A 15,121-nucleotide genomic window follows, 5' to 3' on the forward strand; every position below is an offset into this window, starting at 1 on the left:
GGGGGGCACAATAAAGGGATAAGTACTTTAAGGGGGCACAATGAGGACAATACTACTGTGAGGAGGTGCAAATTTTTTTTTTAAGTATTGGGGGGGGGGGCAGAGGAAGGACCCACCCCGGGTGCCAAACACCCTAGTCACGCCACTGTGGATAGTGTGTTCATAATAATGGTCCTTTGAGTGAAAAAAAAATGTCTAGAATCCCCAAAAAAAAATTATGTTGAAGGTAAACCGTTTTTTAAATGTAACAGTAAATTTTGGTGCAGATTCCACAACTAAAATTACAGAAGTGTACGATGTATGAAAAGTATTAGGGGGATATACTTTTGGACCAGAATTCTGGTGGGAAAAAGTCCCAACTTTTAGCGTATGCCATTTATGCACAGAAATGTGTAACTTTAAGTGATTCTAAGCCACTCTCGCCACTTTTTAAAAGTGGATTACAAAGTGGGCATAATAAATTGTTAATTAGGTGCCCACCATATTTATCAGCTGTCATTTTTAAAAAGGCACAATTTTACTCCAGTACGGGGGTGGCATACAAGAACTACAGTAACATCTCTAGACAAAAGTGCTTTTTCTAAAGATGCAGCAAATAGGTCAAACATCCTACAATGTTTGATAAATTGGGCATGAATTATAGCAACCAACTAAAAAGCTCATAGGTACAAATTTAGTTTTGAAGGAGAGTCTCATTCTAATTACTGTACAATGTGTTAACATTTTAAACCCCTCCTTAGGTATGCGGGAGAGAACATGTCATGCCATCATACGATGTTCTATAAAAAAAGAAGATACTGAAATAGGAAGTAAAAGCACTAGATCTAATGTTTAGGAAGAGAATTGATGAAATGGAATGAAAAATAAAATAAAATAAATCAGGTTTCTAATCTGTGCAGCTGACAGCATTCTGAGGAACCTGTTCTTTTATTGCTTTCTAATATGAAGCATAGATGGGACATTTAACGTGGCATGACTGTTCATTCCCAACCAACAATATAGCCTGCCTGTGTCCAGCTATGCATCAAAGTAAACCAACTGAGATCTGTTATTTGACTTTATGGGTTGCTTTTTTGTTATTTTGACTGGGTGCAAATGATCTGTTAAAGAGATATCTGGTCTTCTAGATGTCATTGTAATGTTTTTTCAGATATTTTATTTTCAGAATATCACTAAAGCAAAATAAGTAAAATTGTCAAATGACTATAATAATGCATAATGGCAAAATCTATGTTAAAAGGACACCGCTGTTAAAGTGGTAGTGCCATATTATTTTATTTTTTTACTGAGAGCCTTGTTCGTAATTTATAATCTGCCTCCACATTCCTCCATGGTACTATATGACCTGCACTCTGACTGTCTGCACTCTGACAGTGGCCAGATTTACTAATCCTAAAGGTGGCATACACTTAGGTTGTGTACACCTGCACCAGATTTATTACAGTGGTTCAGGCTGGATCATAAATTTTGTGCAAGGATATACACTTTTCTCTGACTCTAAAAAAAACCATTGGTTGGATTACTTTGAGACAGATTTTTATGCCAGAAATGCAACATCTTAAAGGGGTTGTCTCACTTCAGCAAAAGCATTTACTATGTAGAGGAAGTTAATACAAGACACATACTAATGTATGATTGTCCATATTGCCTCCTTTGTTGGCTGCATTCATTTTTCCATCACATTATACGCTGCTCATTTCCATGGTTACGACCACTCTGCAATCCATAGTGGTGGTCATGCTTGACACTAAAGGAAAAATTGCCGGCCTCTATGGTCGCGGACAATGGGAGTACACATAGTCTAGTGCTTTTTCCTATAGTGTGCAAGCACAGCAACCACTGCTGGATTGCAGGGTGGTCATAACCATGGAAATGAGCAGTGTATAATGCAATGGAAAAATGAATCAAATCAGAAAAGGAAGCAATATGAATAATAACAATCCATTAGTAAGTTCCCTGTGTTAATAAATGCGAAGTTGCTGAAGCGAGACAACCACTTTAAGTCCTGTCTACTTTTCCACCATGTTTCCCCTAAGTCCTGTCACCTTCTCAGTCATGTCAGAAAAAAAGTGGAGAAAGCCTAAATGCATCAATTTTCACCATTTTGTGCCACTTTTTAAAGGCAGATTTTGGAGCAGATGCATTATTAAATCTGGCCCAGTGTCTTTGCGGAAGAATCAAGGTCAAGTCTCTCTATGTGTTCCTATAAGAGTTTCAACATGAATATCATAAGAATGTGATGTGACCCTAATAGGTAACGCTAACACAGAGTTTTGCAAAGAGTTAGGGGCACATTATTTCTGCAAAGATGCTGTATGGAACTTTAAGTAGGAAGTCAGGGTCCCTGAACATATTTAACTAGATAAAAAATCCATACTCCAAAAATATACAAGCATATTTTGGCATTTAGTAATTTCTCAAATTCATAAGTTAAATTAATAAAATATCTCACCTCAATAAGCAACCGAAAAAATATAGTAATAGTAAATTGATCTTGCCCGACAATTTGTCTGGTTATTCAATGAAGGAAACTCAACCCACCAGTTATCTGGCCATTATATGACTTGTATGTGCATATTTAGTAGTTTTCTCATCTGTCTGCTACAGAATATCTTTAGTCTTCTATTCTCCCTGAGCTGGTGAGTGGAGACTATCTCCTATTCACTGTACACAGAAAGTGGAGGATAATCTACTTCATAAATTTCTCACAATCGCCCATAAGCAGTCCTAGGATCATGAAGGACATTATAGAGAAGTACTGACCTGTATGGATGTGTAAAGCACTTGGGCTAATATAGAAACTGCCTATTTAGATGGTGCAGTCTCATTGTCTTTGGGTGTCTCTCCTGTCTCATTCAGCTCCTGAGTAAGACAGATTCATCAAAATGATCAGAGACGTAAGTTTAGGGTGCAGGGGTGGGAACAACTGATAATAAGAGAACAATACTATTTTCTCTTCTAAGATAAATTATAATGTGTTTATGGGTGATTGTGAGAAATTTATGAACAAAAAAGGGGCATAAGGGTCATGTTTCTTATAGTCACTTGTACTATTCATTTATGCAAAGATGTTCGAAAGGTTAAGTAACTGAAATCGGGCATGACAGTGACGAGGGGACATCCTCTGTGTCTGGAGGAAAGAAGGTTTGCACACAAACATAGAAAAGGATTCTTTACGGTAAGAACAGTGAGACTATGGAACTCTCTGCCTGAGGAGGTGGTAATGGTGAATTCACTAAATGAGTTCAAGAGGGGCCTGGATGTATTTCTGGAATGTAATAATATTACAGGGTAAATAAAATAACAATATAGAGTCTCACCTGTCTATAGGCGTCCCACGTGGCGGTTAATAATAGAGTAAGTTTTTACCTTTTTCTTGCACAAAGCATGAGGCACTCTACCTTATCTCCCAGCTGTGTCGCTCCTGGAGGTCCGTGTTCGGCATACCACTTGGCTCATTGGTTCATTTCATACCTGCACATCTGAAGACCCACTTGGAATATCCATGGATAAAGATTTGTAGCCATGATCTGTCAAGCTAAGAGATAAGCGCTGTGTGGAATTTGCAGCCCTTCTCCCATCTCTCCATTCATCAGCTGTGGGGGCAGGAGCAGAGTGCCGGCTCACTTGAGACGCTAGACTATGAACCTACGAGCCACGTGGTAAGCCGAACACGGACCTCCAGGAGCGACACAGCTGAGAGATAAGGTAGTGCGCCTCACGCTTTGTGCAAGAAAGAGGTAAAAACTTACTCTATTATTAACCGCCATGTGGGACGCCACGGTGTAGCGGCAGATGCTAACTTTGCTAACAAATTAATACCTACATTGCTACATTGTTCCAATGAAAACGGCTACTCATTATATGAATGTACGTTGCAGTATGCATCACACAGAATCATACACTGTACTCAGTTGAACTTTTCATTTGTATCTAAAAGTCTGGCTAACCCTTGATTAACCCTTAACTAATAAGTGGATATCAAGTATAACTAACTTTAGCGGATGTCTTGGGGAATACATTAATTCCAGGAGATATACTGGTACATTCCAATTGTCTGTTACAGTCCTGGTGGATTAAGGAGGATCAAACGGTATTATTGGTGTTTTTCTTCTCTTTTTCAATTTTTTGTCACAATGTGGAGAAAGATGGCCCTATCTTTTGAATATTAGCAACCTCTCACATAAGAGGGTATATTGAAAAGTTGTTTGACGTTGAGGAAGTGCGGTCCAAACTCAATTTTGCAGCTATTTATATTGGATACTTGCATGGGATGGTGTGAGTTGGATGGACGGTAGTCATCCACCTGGTCTCGTTGGCCGGCGTCTCCTGTCCATGCATCACACACATCATAGTACGTGATTGGTTTGTGAAAGTGCTATTATCATTTTAGCATTTTTTATGTGCTGTTTTTTATGTGCTGATATTTATTTTAACGTTTATTTTAATGTATCTCTTAATTTGTCAATAAACATTAACCATTTTAAGACCATCTCTGGGTGGTTACAGATGGTTATAACTATTAGAGAGGGGTTGTTGATCCAGGGAGTTATTCTGACTGCCTGATTGGAGTTGGGAAGGAATTTTTTCTCCTTAAGTGGAGAAAATTGGTTTCTACCTCACAAGGTGTGTTTTTTGCCTTCCTCTGGATCAACTTGCAGGATATCAGGCTGAACTGGATAGATAGATGTCTTTTTTCTGCTTTATAAACTGTGTTACTATGCATCATCATAAAATGTTGTAAAACTAATGCATCAATTCCATTAGGAATTAGAACCAGTACAGTTAGGTTCTGTTTAGATCTGTATCATACAAGTTGAATACCAATGGCTAGAGACGAGTGAATGTTTCAAAAATTTGATTAGGACCCTTCACCGAATTTCTCCAAGAAATTTTCTTCGTTACAAATTCATTCGTCACAGAACGCATTAAATCAGCTATATCTGTCCTGCAGAGAGAGTGTATCTCGGTGTACATCACTGTGCATTGCAGCAACATGCATACATTTCTGGTAGTGAAACAGTTATTGTGCATCAGTATGACAGGCATGTCTCATACAGTATATGGACGCGCAAATCATCATGCAGGCCACCAACAGTTCTAGCTAATCCTTAGCTAAACCAAAATTAAAGCAAATAGCAGATTATATTAAAAGAAAAAGAAACACTGTGTGCCCCTGTAGTAGCTGTGTCCCAATGACTCTTTAGTGGAACAAAAGAAGGACATGGAGGCAGTGCCAATAAAGTAGTGGAGACCCAATAAAAGTAGAATTATACAGGTTATTCACCCAAATTTGAGAATCAAGGCTTAATTGAATTGCTTATCTAATAAATAAGGTGAGATAAATAAGGTCAGTTAGATACTGTATCTCTGTGCCCTACACAGGGATAAATGCAAACTGTGCTGTCTCCTATGCACTACATTCCCTGCACTATTCCTCCAGTCTCCTTATGCTCTCCCTATAGTGTCTGAAAACTCTCCCTACGATCTCCCTACACTGTCCCTGCACTCTCCCTATCCAATATTCTACAATTAAAGGCTTTCTTGAACACTGTCCCTAGCACTTGTCATGTCTCTCCCTATGCTCAGCTCACAACTAAATGGTGGAGACCGTGTGGGATTAGACTTTTAAAGGGCTGTGACATCACAGGGGCTGGCTAGGTGCAGATTTGCTGTCTGCACTGCATTATGGGTGATCTCGCATTCCCGGGCTTCTTACTTTCACTTTCTAATATGTGTAGCTGCCATTTTAGGGGGGAAAAAAATAGTTTCCATGAAGCTTGAGGAAATTATGATTTTTTGCAAATCAAATTTTTCCTAAACTTCAGATTAAATTTCACTTCAGATGCTTTGCTTCGCTCAACACTACCAATGGCACGCAACTGACCCATTGATTTATAATAGGATCAATTGGGTTTCCATCATGGTGGATTTATTATGCATCAAGCACTGTTTTTGCTGTCAACCTGACACCTGAACTGATTATAGGCAGCACGGTGGCTCAGTGGTTAGCACTGGTGCCTTGGGTCCTAGGTTCGAATCCGACCAAGGACAACATCTGCATGGAGTTTGTACGTTCTCCCCGTGTTTGAGTGGGTTTCCTCCAGTTTCCTCCCACACTCCAAAGACATACTGATAGGGAACTTAGATTGTGAGCCCCATTGGAGACAGCTTTATTGAAACCTGTTATATATAAACATAGCTTTTGAGAGACATGTTACTGACTTTTTTGTGCTGTATTTTAGATTGAGCTCTGTTAACCTTGAAGTAGCTGAGGAATCCTCATCTAGTGGACGCACAGCTTATGATGTAGAGATATGTCAGTGCCCTCCTGGATACAGTGGAACTTCTTGTGAAGTAAGTTGTATTTAATCATTAACATATAAGCTGCCTATTATGTGTTCAGTGGTTTTAGTAGCAAGCCTTGCCCTTACAAATAAATTTGCACACTTTCCTATGTGTGCCCAGAAAATGTTCAATATATACAGACAACAGGAAAAATTTATCGGGCCCTGCACCCCAGAACCCTAGCATTAAAAAGTTGCAAAAATAGGGCTTTGAAACTGTTTGGGGTCACATGCAAACATTTGGTAAATGTTTTCATTTTTACACTTCTCACTCCAATTTGGTCAAGTGTTAATTAATTTCAAATCTTGATTTATCACTGTGACATTTTTGAAAAGTCACAAAAAAGTTGCAACCTCACTCTAGTAAGGGAGTGGCATAAAAAACTAGCATATCAGTGTTAGTAAGTGTTAGGGTTAAAGATGCACCAAATGTAACAAACAAGGTGCAACACTGGATACATTTGGCACTCAGTACTCAACATAGACTCAAGCAAACTGATGTCAAATATCCTTATACTTACCAGACTATCTATTGCGCAACTATTAACTGTCAGATAGAATAGAAAATGTAAATGTGGTTTCAGAAATAAAAGTCTGATGTAGAATATACTGTAGAATCAATGCCGTCCTCCAATAGGAATCATGGATATCACACTTATGTACTTATGTCCAAAAACATTGCCTTGACCTACTGTTGTTGAAGTGATGACCCATGCTGTCACAGAGGTCTCACTCTCAACAACATTCATTTCCTCAACATTCTTTTATTAACATTTAAAATGATTTTACTTTATTACTACTCATACTCCTAGAATATAAATTTAGTAATATAACCAACTACATCAAGAATTATTACTGCTGAGTAGAGTTAACATATAGCAGGACAATTATTTGTATTGGCATTGTGATTCTCTCTCCAAATGTGACTTTTCTATCCCTTTATAGTCTTTTCAGTGTGATTTATTTCCTACTTATTCTCTTTCTACTTCCTCCTTCTTTTCGTATCGTTCTGCACTACCTCAGAAGAAACTTGAAGCTTATGCTCCATTTAGCCTTCCACTTAAAGGTGATGGTAAGGTCAGTCGGAACGCAAAGCATGCACGTTCATTACTGGGAAGAATAAGTGTGACTATAATTTTTGTTTTTGCCTTCTAATTTTCTTCCAAGTCAAAAATAGCGCATAGCATGTCTCTGTAGCTAACTCTTTCTCCTTTCCAGGTCTGTTTGGCAGCGCACAGGCGAGTTAATGGCACCCTGTTTGGAGGGAAGTGTGAGCCTTGTCGATGTTTTGGTCACTCGGACTCATGTGATGATATTACGGGATTCTGTAAAGTAAGTGCTGTTCATTACACAAAATAAATATAAGCTGAAAAATTTCTAATTTCTGTGGAAGATTTAACTTTAAGCAAATGTTTTCTTATATATCTGTTTTTCTTATTAACTATTGGTCATTTGTCTGGATTTATTGTAAATTTATATTTTAATCCGGTCACATAAACAAAAGTCTTTGGTCCAAATGAAATAACCATCTCTAGGGTGCCTGTACAGCCTAAACACTGTTTACTGCACATGATCTTCATCTACTAGACATTTGTATGCACTTTGTATTCTAGTTGGCGAGATCACCAATTCTGATGACAACAACAGAAGCTGAGTGTGTTGATTTTTTAGAAGACAGTGACCTGTTCACTTCTGTATTAATGAATGACAATTTTGGGCAGTGGTATATAAAGCTCTTATACAATCACATGTTGGCTGTTGATATAAGCAGGTTGTTAAATGTTGATCTAGCACAAATGAAGATCTGTGTGTTGTATACTTGTATTTTGTATTGCAGTAATTCCTCACTAACTGCAAATAGAAAGTTCAGATTAGTAGGTAGCATTTTATAGGATCTATAACAGATAAGACAGATCCTGAGGAATCCTTACTGATCTCATTATTGTATGAATTAGTCAGGTCCATACTGGTCGCTGTCTACAGTACTTCTGTCTCTACACTGTATCAAAAGTAAATTGTCATATCTATTATTTGTCAATGTCTTATCCAAAAATTATCCAAAGCATATTCAGGCCTGCTCTGCAAAGCAGGTGACTGATGCAAAGGATTCCAAATGTGTCCAGAAGCAATTCATAGGTCTATTAATCTTTCTTCCCCAGAACTTTGTGAGGTAATGTCAACTTGGAATATCCTTTACGTCAATTCCCACATTCTAGCAAATGAACCACATAGATAATCATAACATTATGAAGGAAAAATGTCTTTGTGTACCAAGAAATTGAATTGTTGTGTAGATCCACATTAGTAGTATAGTTTCTGAATATTTTGGCAACACTGGTGTTGGACAATATGCTTTTTTTGGTTTATGCTTTTCATAAACTAGTCCTTTACTGATGGTATGGCTGCTCCTTATTCAATCTACTTAGTAACAGTAAGAGCCTTGTAAAGTATTGGCTTCCACCTCTTATGGTACAGTATTTATATATATTTTTTTTATGGCTGGTTTCAAATCATTACATCCCAACACTTTCTAAATTCCAGTGCAACTACCATCTACTTCTCTAGAGCAATTAGTTTCTGCTGATGCTGATTAGTAACAAAACGTGCTCCAAGAAATGGCAGTATCTGTGTTGGTTCACCTGCATATGTTAGTTCACCTGTTGTTGGATAACCTGTATATACGGTGAAGAGTGCAATTGGGGTTTTCCAGTTAAAATTATTTTCTTACAAGTCCCTGCAGCATGGCCTTGAAACAGAAGATTCATACTTACCTGCTCGACGCCGCTCCACTGGTCCACACAGCTTCCGTTCTCTCCATCTTTGGGTCCTTGCACAGATTAAATCCGGAGGGCTACGTCATTAAAAGTTATCAACCACTGGAGAGAACGGAAGCAGTGTGGACCACTGTAGCAGCATGGAGCAGGTAAGTATGAATCTTCTGTTTCAGTGCCATGCTGCAGGAACTTGTAAAAAAATCATTTTTACCAGAAAACCGCTTGAAGCTGCTAGCTATAGCCTGGAATCACACATGTAGTTTTTATTTTTTTTGGGTAGTATAAAGAGAGTCCCTCTTGCTGTGAGACAATATTAAAAGCAATGTATTTCTTTTTTTATCACTGATCCTGGAATTAGACTGGAACAATTACCATTCTTTTAGCTCAAATGGAAGAAATAAATTGAGTCCCTTGTTTTCATATTAAATGCATTGGATGGTACTCAGGGGTGCACCTAGCCTTTCTGCTGCCTGAGGTGAAAATAGAAAAGGCACCCCCCCCCCTCAAGTGCCAAATTATCAATCTAACCCCTCTCCTCTAGCACTACTGTTAAAAACATACTTGAAAAACATTACATACAGCATTACAAAACATACAGGGTAATACAGCACTTCATATCTCTTACATGCAGCGACTTCTCCAGACATTCGCTTTCCTCATAGTCTCTATTCGGACCAGACCACCTTCACAAATTCTTTCAGCCAAGTCTCATCTTTGCAGGGTTTGTCACGCAGGCATCTTATATTCCTTACTTCTCTATCCTGGTGCCCAAACATTGTTATCCTGCTGTTACCTCCAATACTGTGTCCACTGTGCTCCGTAATACCTTCAAATACTATAATTCAGAAATAACAGTACCATACAGATAGTCTCCTCAACAGTGCCCCATTTAATAGCAATGCCCTCCATACAGGGGCATAGCTATATGGGGTGCTAAAGTAGAAGTTGCTAATGGGCCCAGGAGCCTGAGGGGGCCCAAAGACCCCTGTGCCACATAAAAAGACACCGGCATTAAAGTGCATGCTGGGAAGGCTCTATTATAGATTTTGCACTGGGGCCCATAATGTTCAAGTTAGTCCTCTGGCTGGAGGGAAGGGGTTAGATCAAGATTTTGCCATGGGGGTGAATTTATTTATTTAATTTTTAAATTTTAAACATTATTTTACATTTATGTTAAGTCCCTCTAGGAGACTTTAACATGCAATCATCTGATCGCTTCTCCCAAAAAAAATATAACCTGTCCTATTCTTATCCATTTTGCGTTTGCATTTCTACAATGGGCCGCCCGTTCCGTTCTGCAAATTGCGGAAGGCACACGGGCGGCTTCCGTTTTTTGCGTATTCGCGGTTTGCGTACCAAAAAAAATGGCACGGTCGTGTGCATGAGGCCTAGGGGTTATTCACTGTGTTCCTATCTGCCACAGCCAGGGCTCCATAGGAACATAGCTATGGCTGGCCTTGCATCCTTCAGAACGCCAGAGGCTGTCATAGCAACCTAAATGCAGCGCTTCTCAGTAAAGACTGCCTAGATTCTGTGATTGCAGTTGACCACAACATCTGAGGAGTTAAATGTCTGGACATTGCCTCTAGGTATCTGCTCTGTAAAATACCTGTCTCCCGGCTGATACAACGCCTGCTAAGCTTCTGAGCAGGTGCCATGTTTAAAATCCAGACTTCCATCGTACATGTTTTACAAAGGTCTGAAGGGGTCCAAACACTTTAGATTGGATTCACTCTGCTTTTTAGCCATCTGCCAGTACTGGGGGTAGTCATTGAGGGTTGATTTTACCACAGAAGTGTAGCCTAATGTCTTATAACTTAAAGGTATTTGGCAGCTAGGTTTAATTAGGACAGTAGGGAGCCTGGAGCCAGCGTGCAGCTACCAGCCCTTTATTATACCTCAGCAGTAGGGCGTGAGCAAGACTCTGCAGGACACAATGACATTAATAGGCTACACAACTGTTACAGCTGTAATAAAAGTTAAGTTTTATGGGGTTATAAGACATATGTCAAGATAAGGCAATAATAGTCTGAGGACTACATGTGTATATAAATTTAAGTGCCTTTACATATGACAGGGTCAATTTTTTGTTTTGTTAACAGTACTGCTACACATTGCCACCCCCCACTTTCCCCTAGATGGGGATACTGCCTTACATTGTCTCGTTGACGGTGTGCACCTGATGATACTGATGATGTGCACCTGATGATGTTTTTCAGTGTCTAGGAATACAAGCATGTTCATGTTTAGAGTTTATCACTAGTGTTGAGCGAATCAAAGCATCCTAAGTGGAATTCAATCCAAAGTTTAGGAAAAATTTAATTACCAACTTATCTTAATTTCCTCGTGCTTCTGTCATGGCTGAGGATGGGGGAAACCCTCAGCCGTGCGATGCCAGGAGATGGTAGGTCGCTACTTGGCCAGGACCACAAAATTAGGCAGCAGGTCACCTCCTAGTGCATCCCTAATCTGACCCTGACTCCTAGCTGCATGAGCCGACCTTGATGGTAGGAGGGCTCATGCTCCGGAACCTCGGATCCCTACTAACCCTCCGCAGATCCCTGAGCTAGGAGCTGGGTAGACAGGCCGTTCCTCCTGGACGCGGAGAAACAGGAGTCTAAAGTGGCCAAGCTGCAAGGGGATAGGAACAAGAACAGCCTATGGATATGGCAGGAGAACTACACTAGTTCACACCTACCTGCCACAGCCTTGCTGACTGGATCCCGTGCTCACAGCTGATGTCCACACTATAAATAAATGGACACAGCAAACACACATACACACAGGAACCCAGATCCACAGGTGCATTAAACATGAAAGATAAAACAACATCAACTAAACATCATGTATAACATAACTTATGACCACAAGGGTGGCCCTCACTGACAGATGGTAATAACCAGGAGGATGACTCCAGCTTACAAACAAGGCTGGAGTACCCCTCAGACTTCTGATCTTAACTGAGGCTTTATAGCCCATGTAGCCACACCCACACATAGTCACACCCAGTGTTCACACAAAGAAGGGAGTTAACCCTTCCTACACCAGGTAAGGGAAAAAGCCACTTAAAGGGGAAGTGCACAATAAACAAGCACACTGCAGCTGTTACCGCAGGCAACGACATGCGTGGCAACCATGTCCTGGGAGTCAGCCAGAAGGCCGAGACACTGCCACCACATGTACACAAAACAACACGTTGCCACGGACAGCCACAAGTGAAGGGAAGTGTCACAGTGCACACCTATATAAACCTCGTGCACACCAGACATACAAAAGTGCATACATACATGGACAGGTTGCCTGTTGCAACCGCATGCACTTTACATCAAGCTGCCTTGCACCAGCTCAGGCTGCTATACTGCCACATACATTATGTTGCCAGCGGCAACCACAGGTGAGGCAACATGCTACAGCCTTCACCTGTGATTGACAACAAGACAAGACCGCAGGCAACTGCATGCGGTTCCAGGAGTCACGGCCATGACCATGGTCGTGACAGCTTCCTCTAATAATTTTTTTCTAAAATGGCAGCTACTCATGTTACAAACTAAAAGTAAGAAGCTTAGGAACTGAAATGAACTCAGCCAATCAGCAGCTAGCCAGCCCCTGTGAGATCACACCCCTTTAAAAGCCTCGTCCCACGTGGTATCCACCATTTCACTGTGAGCTGAGCATACCGAGAGATGTGACACTCGCTAGGGAAAGTGTTGCTAAAAGATTTTTGTCATGGACTACTAGATAGGGAGAGTGCAGGGACAGTGTAGGAAGATTGCAGGGAGAGTTTTTACACACTGTAGGGAGAGCATAGGTAGACTGCAGGGACAGTGCAGGGATACTGCAAGGACTGTAAACTGAAGCTGAAGAGATCCATAGGAGCCAGCACAGTTTGCATAAATCCCTGTACAGAGCACAGAGCTATCTAACTAAACAGTGTCCTCCTCAGAGATCAGCAATTCTATAAGGCCTTGATTCTCAAATTGGGGTGATTAAGCTTTCTAATTTTACTGTTATTGGGGTGTCCACCTTGTTTACTAGATAAGCAATTCTAATAAGCTTTAAATTCTCTAATAGTGACACAGAAGTGATTCAAAAGCATGTGATTGCATTTCCACAACAAGGCTTAAAAGAACCTTTTTTTTCTCGACTTCTTTATTGGCACTGCCTCCATATCCTCCTTTTGTTCCACTAAAGAGTCATTGGGACACAGGTTTTGCAGGGGTGCACAGTGTTTTTTTTTTCTTTCACTAAAGACTGCTGTATGCTTTTATTTTGGTTTTGCTAGGGATTTTCTAGGACTGTTGATGGTCTGCACAGCGATGCGCGTGTCCATATTCTGTATGACACCTGCCTATCATACTAACTGTTTCACTACCAGAAAAGACTAGCTATGCATGTTGCTGCAATGCACAGTGATGTACACCAAAATACTGTACACTCTCCCTGCAGACCGGGATATAGCTGATTTAACGCGCTTCATGACGAATTCATTTGGAGCGAAGCAAATTTCTTGAAAACATTCAGCGAAGCATCCGAATAGAATTTTTGAAACATTCACTCATCTCTATTTATCACGTATACTTTCATGCCTTCCGTTTTATGCTCACTTTTTTAAATGACCATCAATAATTGTGCAATTAATCAAAGAAGTGGCTGAGCAAAAGATTACTTTTTGCCTTCCCTAGGAATTTCATTGTATGACTTGCCCTGAATCTATAGTTGACCAATTAATTCAAGGACATTCCAGTGACACATTATCTGACATGGCGTGAAGCTTAAAACAGCATTTCTCATTTCATTAGTTTCTCAAAAGCACAAATTGAACCTGTGCCAAATTATTAGACAGTCATGCTTTATCTTTCCTGTCTCCACTCTCTCCAGCTCCTGTATTACAGTTTCATTTTGTGATTCATTTTATTTCCAACTAAGAAAAATTTTAATATTAAAAAAGATTATGATTATACAGCTATAGAAATACTCAGAAATTGGAATATACAGTATAGTGACTCTTATAACGCAAAGATGCCCTTCTATAATCTTATTAGACTGCCCGAATTATACATAGGGTTGTATTAACACCATTGTTTACATCTATGCTGTATATGAGATGTCCTACAGTAACTGAAAATTGCCCCTTTAATATGCCATAACCACAATCATCATCACTTTCAACATAGCAAGATTAGAAGATCAGAAACATTACATTTCTCTAGACAGGTCTCACAAATTTTGAGTGATCATATATACTTTCTTTACAAGGCAACAGTTTTAACAAAAAAGTTTAAGATACAAGATGATCTATATACCCTACCAAGAATCTGAGTAATCCTTAAATGGATTATCCAATCTTGACATCTATGGCATCCTATTTCAAGAAGGAGGCTCCGCTGTTCAGCTATTTTTGGAAGTCCTATAGCAGTGAATCGAGAGCTACCCTTCCATTCAATGCTGTGGAACTTCAAAAAATAAGTAAGCCAACTCTTTGGCTATTTTGGAATTCCCATAGCAGTGAATGTTGGGGTAGCTGACACTCTATTCACTGTGGGGCTCCATTCTTTAGATAGGAGAGGCTCCCAGAGGTGTTTAAATCACAAGGCTCTAATGTTACACATCTCCCACCTTGTAGTATTGCATATTTAACTTTAGATTTGGGAACAGAATTTAAATGTTAGTTTTCAATGTCATGGAATAGGTCACTCTTTTACTTATAAAATGTATCTGAGAAAGATGCAAGTTTCTCCCAAATGTGGAGAAGACCTAATGATTGTATTTTGTTGTAAAGCTTTTATTTCATATAGGACCTGGGTGACAGCACCACATAATCTTCAGCTGCAATGACTACTGTAGTTGATAGATGTATTTGAAATTATGTGACACATGACAATATCTTGACAGTCTTTTGAAATTGGCCCCTTTTCCTTACTAGACATGGATGTTCTTTGAGTAGCCTTGTTGACAGGAAAGATTTCTTCTGTTCAAATTTCCTGGCTTTTGTAAGGTATC

General features: G+C 39.7%; 1 protein-coding gene across 2 annotated transcripts in view; it reads left to right on the forward strand.

Annotated features, from left to right (window-relative positions):
• LAMA2 (laminin subunit alpha 2) overlaps positions 1-15,121 on the forward strand; it is a 1,085,231-nt gene that overhangs the window by 540,722 nt on the left and 529,388 nt on the right. For both annotated transcript variants that reach the window (XM_040429125.1, XM_040429126.1), the window contains exons 15-16: positions 6,246-6,357; positions 7,566-7,679. In XM_040429125.1, the coding sequence (XP_040285059.1) occupies positions 6,246-6,357; positions 7,566-7,679 (226 nt within the window). The remainder of the gene's footprint in view (positions 1-6,245; positions 6,358-7,565; positions 7,680-15,121) is intronic.

Source organism: Bufo bufo, chromosome 4 (assembly GCF_905171765.1).
Source record: "Bufo bufo chromosome 4, aBufBuf1.1, whole genome shotgun sequence".
Lineage (NCBI taxonomy): Eukaryota > Metazoa > Chordata > Amphibia > Anura > Bufonidae > Bufo > Bufo bufo.